Source organism: Telopea speciosissima, chromosome 7 (genome assembly GCF_018873765.1).
Source record: "Telopea speciosissima isolate NSW1024214 ecotype Mountain lineage chromosome 7, Tspe_v1, whole genome shotgun sequence".
NCBI lineage: Eukaryota > Viridiplantae > Streptophyta > Magnoliopsida > Proteales > Proteaceae > Telopea > Telopea speciosissima.
Genome location: NC_057922.1, coordinates 9116938 through 9135969, shown reverse-complemented (window position 1 = coordinate 9135969; position 19032 = coordinate 9116938). Strand labels below are relative to the sequence as shown.

The window sequence follows — 19032 nt, the reverse complement described above, 5'->3', positions numbered from 1 at the left end:
GGGTGTGTGGTGCACATCCGACGGCATAGCAAAGGCCACATGGTACACATGACACACATGGCGGTGCACACCTAACGGTACTACAAAAGATTTTAATTCATACCACCACCTTCACTTCCACCTCTACAGAACATAAGATATACGTAATATGCATTCCACATGTGTTTCTATTTTATTTTCAATTTTATCAGATAATATTATTTTATACAAACGTGGATCTTTATCACCTCCAAGTTCCTGCCCGGCCCAGTTCCCCAATTCCTCTAACAAGGGGGAGGGGCTAGAAATCTGGAATGACCACCCTATCCCTGCCCAAACACTCTACCTGAGTGGGGTCCACCACCCCCTATTAGAGGAACTGGAGGAGATAATTTTCCATCAAATGTATTGCAAATGAATAGGAAAAAAAATATTCGTAACATTGAAATACTAATTTTTTTTGGGGTGAAAATAGAAATACTAATTTCGAGTTTTCGACCAACGTAATATGTATTCCTGTTTCTGTTTTTTAGTGACAAATTTTATTTTTCAATTTTCCCTTTATTGTATTGCAAATGAACTTTGGGGAAAAAAAAAAGTATTTGTTACTTGGAATACTATTTCGACAAGAAACGGGTGCCGGAAAAGGATCTTATCCCACTGTGGTGGGAGCTGCACCTGTGCAACACCACCAAACGACAAGAAAAATAGGGGTAAGGTAGTCATTTCATAGGTGGGTCCCACTTGGGCCCCATATGTGAAAAGACCACCTCCCCCTGTATTTAGGATGGTTTTTGGTGCTGCACAGTGCAGCTCCCGCCACAGCTGCACAAGATCCAAGTCCAGGGTGCAGCACCAAAAACCACCCTAACTATGGGGGAGGGTGGTCATTTCACATGTGGGGCCCAGGTGGGACCCACCTGTGAAATGACTATCTTACCCCTGTTTTTTCTGTCGTTTAGCGGTACTGCACAGGTGCAGCTCCCGCCACGGCTGGATAAGATCCAATTCCGCCATACACAGCCCTAGCGACCTGTAAATTTTAACTCACATCGTTAGCTGTCAAATAAGAATCTATTAACCGACTTTGTAGTGGCTAAAATCCGAATGACACCAATCCGATGGTTTAAAACTCCTCTTTCACATATTCGATTTAAAAATAAAATAAAATTAGTGCATGCAACCAGAGAATGTGCGTGGGAGAGAGAAAGAAAAAAGAAATGAGAATAGCTTCGATATCAATGGCCACTTGCTGTCAAGTGTCAGTCCGCACTCGCTTAAATCGATCGAATCAGTTAATTCGAGTAGAGACTAGAGACTAGATTCGGAGATCATCTTCCCTTCTTCTTGAATCGGTCGATCGTTCATGGATTGAATGATTTAGTTTTTTTGAGTACTTGAGGTTTTAAGTGTTGTTGTTTGGAGTTTGCCGTTAGTTTTCTCTGTTTTGGGGCTAGCATAGTTATGGCGCCCCCATCAACGGGTGAAGTAGCGGGACAGCAGGGAGAACCAGGGCGAGGAGGGCAGCAGCAGCAACCAGCAGGACTTGGGCAGACGGTGACGGGGGTAATAAGGATTGCGATATTTTTTTATTTCATCAGTAAGTTCTTCGGTCCCAAGCAACCAACTGAACCTTCCCAGCAGATCTCCAATCTCTTCAACAAGGGCGAACTCCTGGTTTGTCTCTCACTTCGTTCTTTTGGATATATAATACAAAGGTGTGAAGTTTAGGCATATAAGTTTGTTTACTTCTGCTTTTATTCGCAATTCGTGCTTTGATACCTCTGAATTTACTCTTTTCTGGGAACCTGTCACTAGACCAACATATTCAAATTCAGTATTACAAGTAAGAAATCAATTTAGAGAAGGAATTCAGTGACGCAGCGGGCAGCGGGTTTTGTTTTTGTCAGGCTACTGATACAGATATAAGACATACTCCTGCTTTAAAGCTAATGAGAAGAAAGCCCTTTCTATTTCATGTTTGATGCACTGTTTAAGCTCCTTGGGTTACCTTAAGTTGCAATGGGGATCTTGTCAGTCTCACATAATGTTGATGATTTCTGCTCTCTATATCAAGATTTAATGTATCGAAGGAAGCAGTTTTTCTCATAAAATGAAGACTAGAAATGTTGAGCTTTGTGATTATTCAAGAACAGGCGAACCAAGTTAACTGCAAAATTAGGTTGTAGGAGTTAGGTCCCTTAGCTTTCCAACTATGTTCGTTAACCAGTTACTTTATTCTGATTCATTAATCCTATTAATGGGTTGAACTAAGATCACATTTTTTCATATGATTTTTTTCCCCCACTTTTTGAACAGGGGAGCTATGCTTGAACTCCATGAGAATATTATTAATAGGAAAAGGCTGGGTACACTATCTCTCTCTTCCCCCTTTGAAATGAACCCCTGCCCCTCCTATATGATGCCCCTTTCAGCACTCCGATTGGTGCTGCCTGCAAGCTTACCAAATGTGGGTGGTGTGCCTATGCGTCTCCCATTATTAATTTAAATTTTAAGAATTGGAGCTCAATACAACTGATTTGAAGTCTGTACAAGTAGAAACTGAGATACAGCATTATATAGAGAGAGTTATGTGACACTAGGACACCTCCAGAATGCTCAATATTGGTCTTTGGTAGTTTGATCCTGCTGTTTGACTGGATTATAGACTTATAGTTGCTGTGAGAGTTGGATTTAAAGCAATACCATGTCTAGATATTTCTGATAGTCCCAAAATTCCATATTTTGTTCTTTTAGTATTTGTATTAGTAATGCTAGAGCATGGGCCCTGCATTAATCTGCATGATTGATTGGAATCCTGCCTCTCAATGCTGCACTAACAGGTCTGTAAATTTGTACAGTTCACTTTTCAAAGGCATCTGTCTTTTAAAATGTTTCTTCCTCAACTAAGTAAGCCTTCTGTTTTAGGACATGATGGGGTTGAAAGGTGGAGGTTCAATCAAATCATAACCTGTATAAGTTCCATCTTGTACTGGAAAAATGTTTCAGGTGATTTTAAACCTTCCAACTAGAACTCAAGAGCATGCATCATGCACTATTGTATGGTTTCAAGTTTGGTGAGAGCTATACCTCCAATCAAAGTTAGATATCAGTTCTCGGCATCCTTCCTTTTCAATTAGAGAGAAAAGAAAGGAATAGAACAAATGGGTTTTTTTTTGGGGGTGACGGTTGGGGAACTAGATGGGACGGAACTTTCAAGGTAGTGAAACATAGTGGAATCATATTTGAAGAAATAATTAATTGAATCTAATAGTTTTTGGATTCTTGGAATACCTATTGGCAATACTATGAGTGAAACAACTCTTAATTTCCTGTAATATGGGACATAGATATAGCTAGTAGTGGCTAATCTAGTATGCTGGTACTGTGATTTAGCTTTAATTGTTGAGGTAGATCTGTACTTAATTTTATGCTAAGGTGAAATATCTAATAAGGGAGAATGTTCTCTGTGCTGGGGGCGCAGGCTGCGCCCAGATACATGGGGGTGGGCGCAGTGACCAACCTGCCCCCCTGAGTGGCAGGCCCATGTGTCTGGGCGCAGCCTGCGCTGTGGCACAGAGAACATGAGCCCATCTAATAATTACATAGTTTCTAACATTTATTCTGCAGCAATCCACCATTTTTTTGACAAGCAGATAAGTATGACTTACAGATATTGGAAAATAGCTGATAATACAATGGGATTACATTGTAATCTTTTTTAATATGCAATGATTCATTATTTTTTAAATAGAGAAAGGCAAGTTGAAGATCCATACACAATGGATCAAATGGAACCATCAAAAGAGAGTGCAAAAAACAGCAAGTGATGAAAAAATATAGAGCAGGGAGAGGGAAAACAAGGGGAGACGAAAGTGGCTGGGGCCTCTGAGCATCTGCTGGGGGTGTAATGCCCAACATATAGTGGCTGTTGATAGATTTTGCCTCTGGAGAGGGAGGGAGGGACTTCTCTCGTATACAGTGTATGATATTAGCTAATTGATATATTTTTTTTCAAAGCATCCATTTTTATCTTATTTTGTTCTTCCTTGCATATATTTCTATATGAAATATAGTTATTGGTGAGGGAAGAAAAATATTTAGGCCGCATAAAGTACCTGTTTTGGTATTTTTTTTGTTAACATGTTGAGGCATTCGGATATCATTTTCAGCCTGAGAAATAAAAATTGTATATTTAAATAATGCACATTGCATGTATTATGCTATCTATTGCTGATTGTCCCTTATCCCATTTTTGACCAATAGTTCATTAGTTGACTGCATTCTTTTATGGACAGGATATGTGGTTGTATCTTTCACAGCATGAAAAGTTTAATGACTTCAGTAACGAGGGTGCCCTTATTTGGCACGAGACAAACATTCCATATGCAAGTTGGGGACTTGATGGTACAAGGTCTCGTTTCATTAAATATATTCCATCAGAGGTATTCAAAGGGGATATTGTAATGTTTAAATTGACATGAAATCCTTGCTAATGCAAGTTATTCATTTTCGTCATCTTCTGATTATTTCTCGTTATTGCTTCATGAATTTCATTATTTGATCCAGTCCCTGAAGCACAATGGTAGTCTATATGCACATGTTTTCTTTGCACGTTCTGGTTATCCTCCAGACCCTAACGATCCGGAATATCAGCAATTTATGGCCTTTGGGAGGACACATCGTAAGTAATTCTACAGTCTTTAGGTTGCTTGAATTAGCTTTTTAAAACCTCAATGCCTCAGAATTTTTTCTACGTATGTGATTTTCCTCTGTGCTCTGATTACAGCTGTTGTAATGTACCTACCCAAGTCAAAAGCAAATAAGAGGAAGAGCTTGTTGGGGAATGCCAAAGGCTCTGAAGAGGGCGAAAATGCATCTGAGGTTTGTTCTTTTCGTTGATCCTCATGCACTTATGTCAGTTATTGTTTGATGGTCTACATGTATGCTAAGTCTTGGCACTCCGTTTCATATGGATAGCAAACTCTCTCATGGAAGTTATTGGTAGATATCCTTTTCCATATAGCTGTGCATGTTGAACCGACAAAAGAATATTGTTATGCTCTTGATACTTATTCTGATTTTCTAAATTTAATTTTCACTTGTTCCATGCATTTCTTTTATTTCCTTTCTGTATTATATTTTTTCCTGTTGTTGTCGTCTCTCATTTGGATATCTGAAGAATATGCCGCCCATTACAGGTGGTAGATGAAAGTCGGACTGATTCAAAAGATGATGGTCCAACAGAATGGGTTTCATATTGGAAACCAAATATTACAATTAATTTGGTCGATGACTTTACACGGTATTGTTGCCTACGGTGTTAATCTCCTTGTGCTTAGAATGATTGTGACTAGGAAGGATTTTGGTATTGACAGCATATGCAGACTATTAGTTTTTGTCTTGAGTTAGTTAATGAGTTCCTCATTTAAACTTCTATTTCCCTAGTAGCTTGTGCTGGTTCTGTTTATTTTTTATTTTTTTTAAGAATAGAGGAGAAAATGAAAAGGAATTAAAACTAAGACCTTGTATGTTTGATTATGGTATAAGACTGTTGACTATTAAGAAATTCTCATCCGTCATCAGTTTGATAAGAAAAACCTCTGCAAAGTATTTATTATCCTCGTGTAGATAATAATTCCTTTACTGCTTGTTTCTTCTGTGATATAAACTATGTGCCATTTATTTTGGGTTATCTGTTTGGTAAAGTCAAGTTCACACTAAGATTATACTTATTACGAAACAAACTTATGTCATATTCTCATGGTGAAATAGATAAAACTCAACTCAGCCTTATCCCAACTATATGGGGTCATGTACATGGGTCCTTTTCCTCCAATCAGCTCTATTCAAAGCCATACTTGTTACTAGTTCTAAGCTGTGCAAGACATTCCTCACCACTTTTCCTAGAGTCATTGTAGGCCGACCCCTGCCTTTTTTAGCTCCTTCAATCTGAATCAAATCACTCCTCTGTACTAGAGCATTCAAAGGCCTCCGTTGCACATGTCCATGCCATCTCAAATCACTTTCTCGGAACTTATCATGTATCGGAGCTACTCCTAAACTAGCTCTAATTCATTCCTTATTTTATCCATTCTAGTTTTACCACTCATGGTGAAATTGATGAAAATAGGAATTATGCATTCTAGTTTCTTTCCCACTTCTGAAAGTATCCAACCTTGGAAGAGCGACATGACTTGGTGGTAGTCATACGAGTTGACATGGGAGTCAGGAATTCAAGGATGTCGCTCAACAAGTATTTGGTACATGGGGAGTCATCCCATTGACTAATTTGCTCTGGGGTAAAGTAGACTCAGAAGAAAAGCGAAGAAGGGAGGGGGGGGGGGAAGAGAATAAAAAAATCAAGTTGATAGATTGGTTCATGCGGTTAACTATATGTAGTGTCGGTACTGGAAATGTTTGAACTAATCGGTCTTACTACCAATTCACATTGAGCGCTAGTCTCTGTAAGACTAAGATTATCAATATTTTCAGTGCCACATAATGGTCTTCACTGCCAACTTATGGTTCTTCTCAACTGTATTTTCAATGGGACATGCACTGTATGTATCTATATTTCAGTGCTGGCACCGATCTTACCTCCTGAGGAAAGTAATGTGCCATTTTGGGATTTAGCAACCTCAAATTGTGGAAAACTACTGAAAGCAAGTGATGATAACAAAGACTATGCCAAAAAGTCTTTTCTTGCAGTTTTTCTTATTTAAATGGGTTGTTATCCATGTAACAATGGAAGATGATGTTTTCGAAAATCACAAGATAAATCCAAATCATCCATTTTTATATATTTTTTAATCTAAACCGTCTGTTCCCACTCAGAGTTGGGAGAGTTGAAACTAAATGTCTAGAGTACTGGTACACATGCAGGGACATACATGAGATGTGTGCCTATACAAAAGGAGATATTTGATTGAATTAGACTCTTAAATTTGACACTGGGATAATCTAGACCATGTCCTTTATATCCAATGTTTGTGATGAACCTATAATCTGTCCGCGTGGCAGAATAGATACCTTGTGACATTTTGAAAAATAACCGACCTTAACAATAATTCACCTTTTTAAATTAGCAGCAGTTTCAGTGGAAAAGATAAAGAGAGACAAGAGGCGCAGCAGTTTGAGTCGGATGTGGGCACATAACCTTAAAAAAGCAGATGCAAAAAGTGGCTGACAATACTAGACCCTTTGCCCTAACAGTATAGGCCTTACAGTGTTCCCAATTGGTATAGAAATCATAGAAAAAAATGTAACTCAAACTAAGGAGGGACTGAAGAACCATAAACAAAAGAAAAGGAAAACATTTCTCCTGGGACCCCATAAATACTGGAGACAAATTTACATTCTAAGTGATCCTGACATCCTGTAGATTGTAAAGTTTCTCAACTCCCAAAGAGCCAAATTGCTGGTATCCTTTACAACTATGTCATCCACATATGCTTATAGAAAAAAATGTACTCAAAATAAGGAGGGACTGAAGAACCATAAACAAAAGAAAAGGAAAACATTTCTCCTGTGACCCCATAAATACTGGAGACAAATTTACATTCTAAGTGATCCTGACATCCTGTGGATTGTAAAGTTTCTCAACTCCCAAAGAGCCAAATTGCTGGTACCCTTGATAACTATGTCATCCACATATGCTTTCACAGTGTTCAAAATGCTGTCTAGGGTACCCCAAAAATGTTCGTCTTAGCCAACCGTTTCTGCAATCAGGAGGGGTTGACTTAGTCAATGGGACGGACATTTTTCCTGTTCGAAATGCTGGAAAGGCATGTTGATTAAACATTTGGTTGGCTAGGTCTTGATCCTTCCTCTCTCAATTTGTTGGTATTCAAGCAGGACTTAGATGATTAAGACATCAGAGCTTAACGAAGTCAGAGATGGAGAGTCCAGAAGTAGAGGCTTTGAAACTCTCTCTTTTCTCTCTCTGATATCAAATGCGTGACCAGAGGCAGAGATGTAGAGACTTACCTCTTTCTGATTTGAGATTGACTGGTGGGAATTAAGGTGCTACCTCTCTTTTTCCTCTTCTATGGTGAATGTGAAAACTGCCTAAGCTCTCCCAAATCTTGGCTTAATTATATAATAATTTTGTGTTTTTCATATTTTTAATTTTAATTAAGATATTACTTTTGAAATGGTCAGGATGGCATTCAGTATGCCTAGACATTGGTTAGCCAACGATTTCAGCAAGGCAGCAACCATTCCATGTTTAACAGCACCAGTTCATTCAGTTACCATTTCTAGAAACAAAAATGTTTGATTAGTAAGTACACTTGTAGGTTTTTATTGTCTGCATTGCCTAATTGAGTTGAATAGCATCAGGCTTGGGATTTCTAGTCTGCATATATCAATTAAGACTTCTTGTTGTAACAAGCTCTAACTATATGTTCTGAGTCGTTTTGACTGAGGGAGCATTTCTCCCAAATTAATATAGATGCAGTGACCTCAACCTGGTTTCATTGGAGATAACGTTTATTGCTTATTCAAGGCTTGTTCTAAAATTTTTGGGATACAAGTGGTCCAACATACCTTCTCTACATCTTGGTGAGAGGTCTATGTTTCTGTGGATTGGGATACAATTGTGGACAGGATTGAGTAGAGATTTGCTCATTGGAAATGTGCCTAGTTGTTGCTTTTCACCCTCAGCATATTTGTTTGGAAATGACTTATTATGCTTATGCTACTTGTGATTTTTTTATTTATTTTGTATTTTATCATTGTTGGTGTAAGTAACTGTTTTTTTATATATATTTTTTAAATATAGTTCTTTCCTTGTATCCTTTTTTATGAGCTGAATTATTGATGAGCCTTCTATTCCCTGCATTGTTTTGCAGATACCCTCATAATGCTATTCCACCAAATATTGCTCCTTGTATCCTTGATTCTTATATTTTGGCCAATCTATTTTCACTTAGACAGGATGGTATGCCCTCTTCTAATTTCTGTCACATGTTTCTGTGCATCTTAGGCATGGGCCCATGTGTCGGTGCTTGACCTTAACAAACATGAAACATTAATGTGTATGATTAGTGTTGCATCTCCCAATGTACATGGTTGCATGCTGATCAAATCATATTTGGCTTATTTTAAAATAATTTTTTAATTTACATCTATTTATTGATATTCTCTAAGTAATGAAGTAAAAGTGTTAAAAAAAAGTGGAAACCAAGGACTACAGAAGAGACTTCCTCATTTATATTATAGGCTTATAGCTGTAGCAAATATCAAAACAGAAAGCAATCAATAAAGGGCATACCCAGTGCACGAGGCTCCCGCCACTGCGGGGTCTGGAGAGGGTCATAATGTATGCAGCCTTACCCCCACTTCGTGGAGAGGCTATTTCCAGAGACTTGAACCCGTGACCACTTGGTCTCAATGGAGCAACCTTACTGTTGCAGCTAGGTCCACCCTCAGCTAGCAATCAACATTATTGGCAAACAGAAGAAGAGAAGAAAGGAGAAGAAAGAACTCAAAGAAGTCGATGTGAAGGGCGAAAAGAAAAGACTCACAGTAGGTTGGAAAGACCTACCACCGTGAGCAGTATTCTTATATATTAAAAGAAAAAAGAATAAAATACAAAGACCAAAACACCCCCATTAGTATAAAACAAGACTACAATACCCTTACTTAAACATAAAAGCTATAACCCCAAATTACGCCTATCGATAAGACATGGGTAAAGTAACCACTAATCTCGCCACTCCCCCTCAAGCTGGAGCATATATATCGCCTTTGCCCAGCTTGAAATAGCCATCATGAAAGGCTGGACGAAACTAGGATTAGTGAACATATCACCAAGCTGATTCCCAGAAGTAACTAAAGGAGTTGAGACCAGTTTCCTCATCACAACATCCTGTACAAAATGACAATCCACTTCAATACGTTCTGTTCGCTCATTTGGGTTGCTGGCAATGTGTATAGCAACCTATAGGTTTAGTAATAGGATAACCAAGCTCTTGAAGAAGTAACTAAAGTCACATCAACTCAGCTATGTTATAAGACATAGCCTATACTCAGCCTCAACACTTGACCTTGCCACAGTAGTCTGCTTTTTGCTCCTCTATGTAACAAGATTACTATCAACAAACGTGCAATATCCAGTAGTTAACCTCCTATCACCTTCAACATCGGCCCAGTCTGCCTCTGAATAGCCAACCAACTCAATATGTTTATTAGGTCTATAAACGAGACCCTTTCCTGGAACACCCTTAAGGTACCTCAGAATCCGACAAGCAACCTCCTGGTGAGCCTTCTTTGGCAATTCCATAAATTGAATTGACTTATAATACTGGCAACAAAAGATATATCTGGCCTGGTAACAGTAAGATAAATGAGCTTACTTACTAACCTCCTTTACTGATGCTTATCAGCAAGCTCTTCACCATCATTAGCCCCAAACTTCTGATGTGGATCCATCGACATATCAACAGGTTTGGATGCCAATGTACCAGTCTCAGGCAAAAGATCAAGTACATATTTTCTTTGGAGACACTAATCCCTTTCTTGCTACGAACAACTCAACAACCTCAATACCAAAAGTATCTGAGAATACCCAAGTCTTTCATCTGAAAATGTTGTTGTAAATAGGATTTCACCTCTGTAAAACCAATTGTATCATTACCAGATATAATAATATCATCAACGTATACAATTAACACAATCACTCTGGAGTCCCATTGACTAACAAAGACCGAGTGATACTAGAGCTTAACTTGTCAAACAAGGCTCTAGGTGACAGGAGAAAAAGTCTCAAAATAATTGACTCCATAGGTCTGTATGTATCCCTTGGCAACCAAACGGGCTTTAAACCGTTTACAGACCCATTAGGGTTATACTTTGATAGTATACTCGGCGACACTTGACTAGGTCCTTAGTAGTACATGTGGATTTATCATGTTTTTAGGGATAGTTATGGCCTGAGGTTTCTTTAGTAATACAATGCTTAATTATTTTTTCACATTGGATATTGAATCTCTCGGTAGAACCTGCATCTTCAAACTAATATTGGCCCGATGAAAAGTTATGATGAGAGAGTTGAGTTTCTTGACCCAGATTGCAGACTTGAATGTTGACCCTAGTACCGGGAACTACTATCCGATGGTTTTCTTCAATGAGTTTTGGCTGCTTAGAGATAAGTTGATCTCAATCAACGACACGGTGACAGAACTACCACTGAATTTGGAGGTGGGTCCCATTAGCACGACAAAGTGGCAACTATTCTTACAGATTGAGCAGTCTTTCCAGCTTCACCGTAGTTATGGAAGCATGCTGGAAGGCGAGGCAGATGAACTTAAGGTACTACTTTTTCACTTCTGAATAGTATCTATTGAAACTCATACTGCTAGTAGGCAACAAAATTAATGATTTCCTTGCTTCCATTTTTCTCCCTTTATTGTCTTGACATTTCATCTACTTGACTGTTTTCTTTTGGATGTTCAAAGGAAGTTTGTTCCAATCATATCTATTCAACAAAATCTTCTCTATGTGTCTGTTGATGTTTAGCTTTTCATTTTTTCTCTGCTAATGGAAAGTGAAGACTACATATACATATGTTTTGAGGTTGTCTGTGGTACCCAATTAGCTGGTGCGGATTGATGATTCCTGATTATGAAGCATAGACTGGTTCTCATGTCCTTATTGGGTGCAGCCTTATTATTGCAGATGTTTTTCTAATTGAGTTTAAATGTTAGTAACAGTATAAGTAGTACCAAACAAAGACAGAAATATTGAGAACTGTACCCACTTTGTTTTCCGTCCATCTCTATCACCTATTTCCTGTCTCATTTAGGGGGACAGCATCTTTATTTTGGATTTTTTTTTTTTAAAAATGTAATAGATACTGTATTTTCAATAATTTGTTTTTGCTATTTTTTTGTAAGTGATAAAATAACATTTATGGTAGATCTCAATTTTACTGTTTATGGTAAGTCAGTCCCAAAAGTACTATTTATAGTGAGTACACATTTTCTAAATTTAGTAACTCTGGTTTCATGGGTAGAAAGGTTCCTTAGTTGAATTGAAGAATTAATTGTAAGCGTTTAATTTTTTACTGCAGAAGTCTAATTAGAATGGGAAAACTCTCCCACACTGTAGTGTCCTGTTCTGCATTATTAAGTCTCTATTCATTTAGGATTTGTAAAGCATATAAATAATCTAGACATGTATGATGTATCCGGATTTGGGATGTTCAATTTCAATGCAAAACCTTGGCTGTTCTTGGGGTTGGCTATGGACTTGTGGTCATACAATATTCTTGGCTGCAGTCAAGTTTCTTGCTGCTGTTCTTGGGCTAGTTTTTGTTTATTATTTGCTCTAGTTTTACCAATTTATCATCAGTTATGGAAGTTGTTTCGAATTGGCTCTAGTTACCTGCAGGGTGTAAGGCTGTTGAGGCGGGGCTTTCTGCATCACTTATTTGTTGAAAATTTTCCCTTTTCCTATTAAAAAAAAAAATCTGCTTAAAGACTGAAATAGAAAGATTACATTTCTTGTCAAGTGTTGCTGTTTCTTTTACAATGCGACTTCTTTGGTCAGAAATTATTTTGTTTAATTGATCCTTATTTTGAAAAAATTGAGATGGATTAGAGCATGTAGGTACTACCTTTAAATAGACATGTCTATCAGCTTCTGCAATATCTTGTATACAAACTATTTGATTCTAGATAGAAAGATGGTTTATGATTTCATTTCATGGTTGCTATTGGTTGTCAATATTGATTTTTTTTTTTTTAATTACTAGAGGTTGTTGTCAACAGGAAATCAAGATTTACAAATTACTCTAAATTGTTGTGGAGAACTACAATATCATTGTGCAATTGCTATACAAATTTTTAAGTTGATTACTTTTGTTAATCTTCTATTGGGAAAAGGAATCTTACATTTTTTTTTTTTATGGAAAGTGGTTTTCTGGTCTAACGCAGACCAGAGAACAGTACCCCAATTTTTATCATATTTATATTAGCTTTATAGATAGCAATCTTTTTTTTTTCTTCTTTTAATTGTATTATTTGGTTGCTGATCCTGCTTCCTCTTGCTTCTAATGTTAGTTTAAAGGCAATGCCATGGTTTCCCCTTATCTTCTAATTTTTTACTTTGCTCCTCGTTTTGTCCCGTCCAGAGGGTGTTTTTGGAAGGGAATCCTTACCTCCTGATGGTTACGATGGTGGTGTCTTTACTACATTCCGTGTTTGACTTCTTGGCGTTTAAGAATGGTATGTAGAAGCTGCGTAAGAACTGCAGTTGATCTTTCTCCATACAACCCTTGGGACATTGATTATATTTTTGTTACGACTGTTAACGACTTTCTATTTTACCCCTGCAGACATCCAGTTTTGGAACAAAAACAAATCTATGGAAGGACTCTCAGCAAAGTCAGTTGTTGTGAGCTTTATTAGCCAGCTGATTGTATTCCTCTACCTTCTGGATAATGATACTTCATGGATGATTCTTGCAAGTTCTGGCGTTGGTGTTTGCATTGAGTTTTGGAAAATCGGCAAAGCAATGCACATAGAGGTTTATTTCACAACTAGATGGTGTTTGGAAGATAAAATGTTAGATTATTCTATTTGCCAGTTGCTTAGAGAAATGTTGATTACACTGTATTCTGAATTGGTGAATAAAGAAACTTCTCTGTAAGGAAGGGAAAACTGTGACATTAGTATGGTAAGATGGTGCAACTGGGCTTGTCTTGTGCATTGGATTGGATCCAGCCTAGATCCTTCCACACAAGTGCACAGAGACCTGCTTGCATGCAAGTCCTTGGGTCCATTGCCTAACTGAACCCTATCCTGACATTCATTAGTAGAACACAAATTTCGTTATCTAATCATTTAGACATGGGTTCACTATCTCAAATTCAATACAACTTCCACTGCCTTGACCTGCCTGCTGCATGGCCTTGTGATATTCTGGTGGCCTGGCTAGGACCCAGTCACTGCCCAAGCCTGAGCTGAAAACCTACAAGACGGCCTTGGCCCACCTTGGCCAGTTGGCCTAGCTGAACCTGGCCCACTTGGGGATTTGAAAAGCCCTCCCTAGAAGGTAAGAATGTGCAAGAATAAAGCAACACAACTTTTCTGAAAAAGCACATACAGCAAAAAATGGGACACTGGATAATTTTTTTCCCCTACAATTTCTATTGGACAATTCGGGCTTGAAAATGCGGCGATATATTTTAGGTAATAGGGTTAAGTACCTTATCTGCCCAACAAAATAACATCATACAATCAACACTTTTCATTGCATTTCAAGTTATCTAAGGAAAATACTTAGGATAAGCCATTCATTGAGCCTGTTAGTAGGGGCTTTAAGCTTATCTTTGTAATATAAAAGTTATACGCTGAGAGCAGATTGTCTTGTCTTTTTTTTAATTTTAAAAGATGGTACGGTAGTGAATAATCCACAAATTAACTATAGACAATACCACTTGCAGTCCAAGGGATTGAGTTTTTTTACTGTCCAAAGCACTGGGTTGTTTAAATTATATATTTTTTTAAATGCTTTTTCTATGTTTTGATCAAGACATCATGTTGGATAAGACAACCTCTCTCTCTCCCTCTTTCTATTAATATTACCTAGACAAGCTTAAAGCACCCAAGAACAGGCCCAGTAAAATGCTTATTCTGAATATGTTACTTGTATTTATTGAAATGTGGTGGAATGTGTTGATTGGATGATGTTATTGTGTTGATCAGATCATGTACTTATCCCTTGTATAACCTCATTTTTTTTGCTCCCGAATTGTGAAATAATAATTTTAGTTATTGTATTAAACACAAATTTATCTGTATCCTATTTGCTGCTTGTGCGTTAGAAGTATTATTGACTTTCAGGTCTGATTAATACCCATATGAATCTGTTGCATTTTTATGCCGTTCTTGTATTTACTAAGTATAGGTTATATAATATGCTCTTGGAAATGTCCTAAACTGGTGTTCTTCTAATCATGAAATGCCACTGTAATTTGGATTTGCATTTACTATGAAGAGGAATCATGTAAGAAATGTCTTCGCTCTGTGTGGCACACACGCAGTGTGTCATGGATGCACCATTTAGTGGTCCATATCTTCCGTCGTTCCTGATAGGCAACAACAGAAAAAAACTTTATTTCTAGAGAAGAAAAGGAGATGCAAGAGAATATCAGAATAGATGGAATAAGATGGAAATACTACCAAACCAGCCCCACCACTAACAAGAAGTCTGCACTCCGCCTCTTAGAACCCTCAAAAAACACTAGACACACCTATTGAATAACCAACACCCCTCGCAAACAAACACACCCTCCCTTCTTATTGGAACTTGCTTCACGATCTCCTGAATCCTTGTAGGATTATTCTAACCATGTGATGTCCAGACTTTTGTTAAGTATTTACATTGTTTGCTTGTATAAAATCAATGCCACACATGATGCATAAAATTCTTTCAGTGCCACTGATGCCTTTGAGCTCACTGACTTATGAGTGATTGACATAAATGCCAAAGTATCTGACATCAAAGGGCCCGCCTCCCCTTATACTCCTTCCAGGTCCATTTGTTAAAAATACTGGATCTGAATGTAAGTAGGGGGGGGGGGGTGTCTAACTAACAGACTTTTAGCTTTATTTGATCCTCTATTCTTCTTTCTAAGATCTTTAGTCAATTATGACTTTTTCTAAGTTTAAATTATTTGTATCTCCAGATTGATAGAAGTGGAAGGATACCTACGTTGAGGTTCCGAGACCGCGATTCATATGCACACAACAAGACAAAGGAGTATGATGATATTGCAATGAAGTATCTGTCCTATGTGCTCTTCTTACTTGTGGGATGTTCTGCCGTTTATTCTCTCATTTATGAGCGTCACAAGAGCTGGTACTCATGGATCCTTTCATCACTCACAAGCTGTGTATACATGTTTGGTAAGAACTTCCACTTCCTTTGTTGTCAACTAGTTCTGGGAGTCCGTTAGCCTCTTACAATATCCTAGAATAACTGACCTTTTTCTTATTAAGTGTTCAAGCACAAACATACAATATGCACACACATTTTAAAGTGGTGCCATTTCTTATTGTTTAATTTAGGTTCCAATTCAGATGCGGATGTTTGCTAGATTGTTGAGTCCTAAACAGATACCATTCATGCTTGGCCCCCCAGTTATTTGTTAATGTTTGTGTTCCTGGGTGCTTTTATGTGATTGTCAGTATTATATGGAGTAAGATGGCATGTTACTATATTAGCAATTTAGCACATGACTTGTAGAAGGCTTGTTGTTGACATTACTCAGTTTGAGAGGAAGAGAAACAAAGGAGGCTGCGGTACCCCGCTGCTCAGCGCATTCGTTTTTAGCTACTTTATTACTTACTGCTTTCCTTCGTAAACCTACCAACAGATCCTGAATTCATATCCATGGCCAATCATAAAATTCCATCACCCCAAAATTTCCAGTCTGCACATGACACATTAGAACTACTCTGCAACTCCAAAAAGCGAAGGCAAACGCTGTTCTCACTTCCTTTGGGATTTTTCCAGAGAAAAACCTAAGAGCATAAGAGATGGTCTTGCACAGCAGAGAGATGGCACGAATCCCTTGAAGAGGTTTCTCACCTCCCTTGACATGGATGAGAATTGTCGAAAGAACCTCACAAGGGGTGCTGCTTTACAGTTTTGCCCCTCAATTTGAAGTTGGGCAGAATTTGAAAACAGATGTAAAATGACAAAGACTAATATCCTCCCATTCTGTCTTCACAATGCATTGACAAGATCATAGCTCTAGTTGAACCCCCTTAAAGCTTACCCCCCATATGTCGCTTATCAGCCCCCTATAACACATTAAGAAGTATATATATATTCCATGATACTGCTTTATTTGTATTTCTGTGTGTATCTTACTCCTGTATGGCTATACTTTGATTTGATTGAGAGCTATTTTTATTTACCACTAATCTTATTACGATCTGTTAGAACTGACCCTTAAATGTTCACAAATGTCGCAGGTTTCATCATGATGTGTCCTCAGTTGTTCATAAACTATAAGTTGAAGTCGGTTGCTCATCTTCCCTGGAGACAGATGACGTACAAGTTCCTTAATACCATCATCGATGATCTCTTTGCATTTGTCATTAAAATGCCTATGCTCCATAGGCTGTCTGTTTTCCGAGATGGTGAGCTAGGAATACAAGTTCCTGATGATACTACCTTTGATGTTTATCTAGACTCCTCAAATTCATTTTTATAAGGATTAAAGTGCTCATCACTAGGGCAACAAGTACCAATTATCGGTGTTTTCATGATGAAATGGTGTTGGATGTGCGTCCTGGTAAACCAGGACCTTTAGCACTCCCCATTTCATGGGACTATAAAAAAAAATCCCTTGCATGTGTGGTAGCTGATGGCAAGGCACTGCATCGTGCTGCAGGAAACACCACTATTGTTGTTCTCTCTATTGCTGTTATTATTAGTATGGGAGAATGTTTCTTGTGTGGGATGCAGGGCCCACACCCACTCACAGCAGGGACTGGAATGACCGCCCTGCCTACCATGTATGGCGGAAATTCTGCCCCCTACTGTGCCATACCGTGCGCTCTCATTGGCTGGCGCGTGCAGCGTGGCCCCTGCGTCCCAGGCAGGAAACGGCGCCCCTATTATTATTATTTGGTTATCCTGCCAATATCTTGCAGGAGCTTGATGACTGAAATGCATCATCTTGTGAACATAAATTTCTCTTCTTTTTTTTTTTTTTTTTGGGGGGGGGGGGGAGGTTTACTTCATGAATGTGCGAGCTTGCATCATTTTTTGTGCTAAATGATCTGAGGTATTTCATTTTTGAGCCCTTGCAGTAGTCATATTTGACATAAAATCAGATGTTTGTAAATTTAATGTGTATTTCATAGACAGTGATTTGCAGGTGTAAACTTAATTAAAAGGAAACATAAATTTTCACTATCTAGCTGCCTGGAGTGTGGCTGTGTTAAACATCATAGGATATGAAGTATTTTCTCTGAACTGATTAATGCGAATTTGCTATATTTCTGATAACGACTGGATGCCATCTTCCTATGCTCAAGTAATTATTGACTTTTTTCATTTCTGTGCCCCCCAGATGTTATCTTTCTGATATATCTGTATCAGAGGTGGGCTTATCCAGTTGACAAGAAGCGTGTGAATGAGTTTGGTTTTGGCGGTGAAGATGAAGCTGAGGCCACAGGTGGTACTAACATTGCTGCTGTGAAGGCTGATGAAAAGAAGACGAACTGAGCAGGTTTTTGACATTTTTGAACAAGTTGTACACTGTAAAATTGAAGCAGGATATACGTTTTCATTCCTTAGGGTTTTTCTTTATATAAAAACATTGTTTTCCTGCATGATGCCAATCCTTCATACGCTTTTCAGTGGTTTTTTGGCCATTCTGCCTCAGAAGGCAAACATTTTGTGGCCTGAGCAGGATGAGGTCTCTTTGTCACCTCTGCTTAGAGTTTTGCATACTCTAAAGTCTAAATATGACTTGGAAGAGCTGCTTAACATCTGTTTGGTAATCGGTTTGGCTGGCCTGTGAAACCATATCAACCCTGAATGGTCCCTTACTCGGTAACTCATCAAGGAATGACCCTTGGATTTTTGGCCTCTGATTGTGTAAATGGGACTAATGGGGAACTACCAGCTCTCAATATAAAAATACATGCTTGGGTACCCTATATTCTGTTCACTTCCTGGTTTTGTTTTTCTCAAGGGAATAGTGTTTCTAGGCAGGCAAGCAGGAAGCAGGTCTGGTTCTGGTGGATCCGAAGATCCTTTACTCACGTCAAATTTCAGCCTAGTCGGAGTTGATCATGTGACAAAATTAAGTATTGAAAAATTAAGGACTAATGAGAGGATGCATACACAAAAGGTGATGGTTGACAAATATGGAGATGCATAGACATACATAGTAGATGTTTTTTAAGGAAAAAGATCTTTACTTGGTGGTGTTTCTTACGCTCTCCAATGGATGAGCATGCCTGGGTATCCACCCAAGGGACAAAGGCGTCATCTCACGGTGTGTTGTGAGAGGGAGTAGGA

At 38.3% G+C, this 19032-nt stretch overlaps 1 protein-coding gene across 1 annotated transcript; it reads left to right on the top strand.

Moving 5' to 3' along the window:
- Positions 1–1340: 1340 nt before the first annotated feature.
- LOC122668086 (cleft lip and palate transmembrane protein 1 homolog) lies at positions 1341–18339 on the top strand. The gene is made up of 12 exons (XM_043864642.1): positions 1341–1656; positions 4278–4424; positions 4549–4663; positions 4769–4863; positions 5181–5284; positions 8835–8872; positions 11060–11295; positions 13118–13211; positions 13322–13512; positions 15677–15896; positions 16971–17138; positions 18077–18339. Exons 1-12 carry the CDS (start codon positions 1444–1446, stop codon positions 18229–18231), a joined length of 1776 nt encoding a protein of 591 aa, XP_043720577.1. The 5' UTR covers positions 1341–1443; the 3' UTR covers positions 18232–18339.
- The last annotated feature ends 693 nt before the right edge of the window (positions 18340–19032 follow it).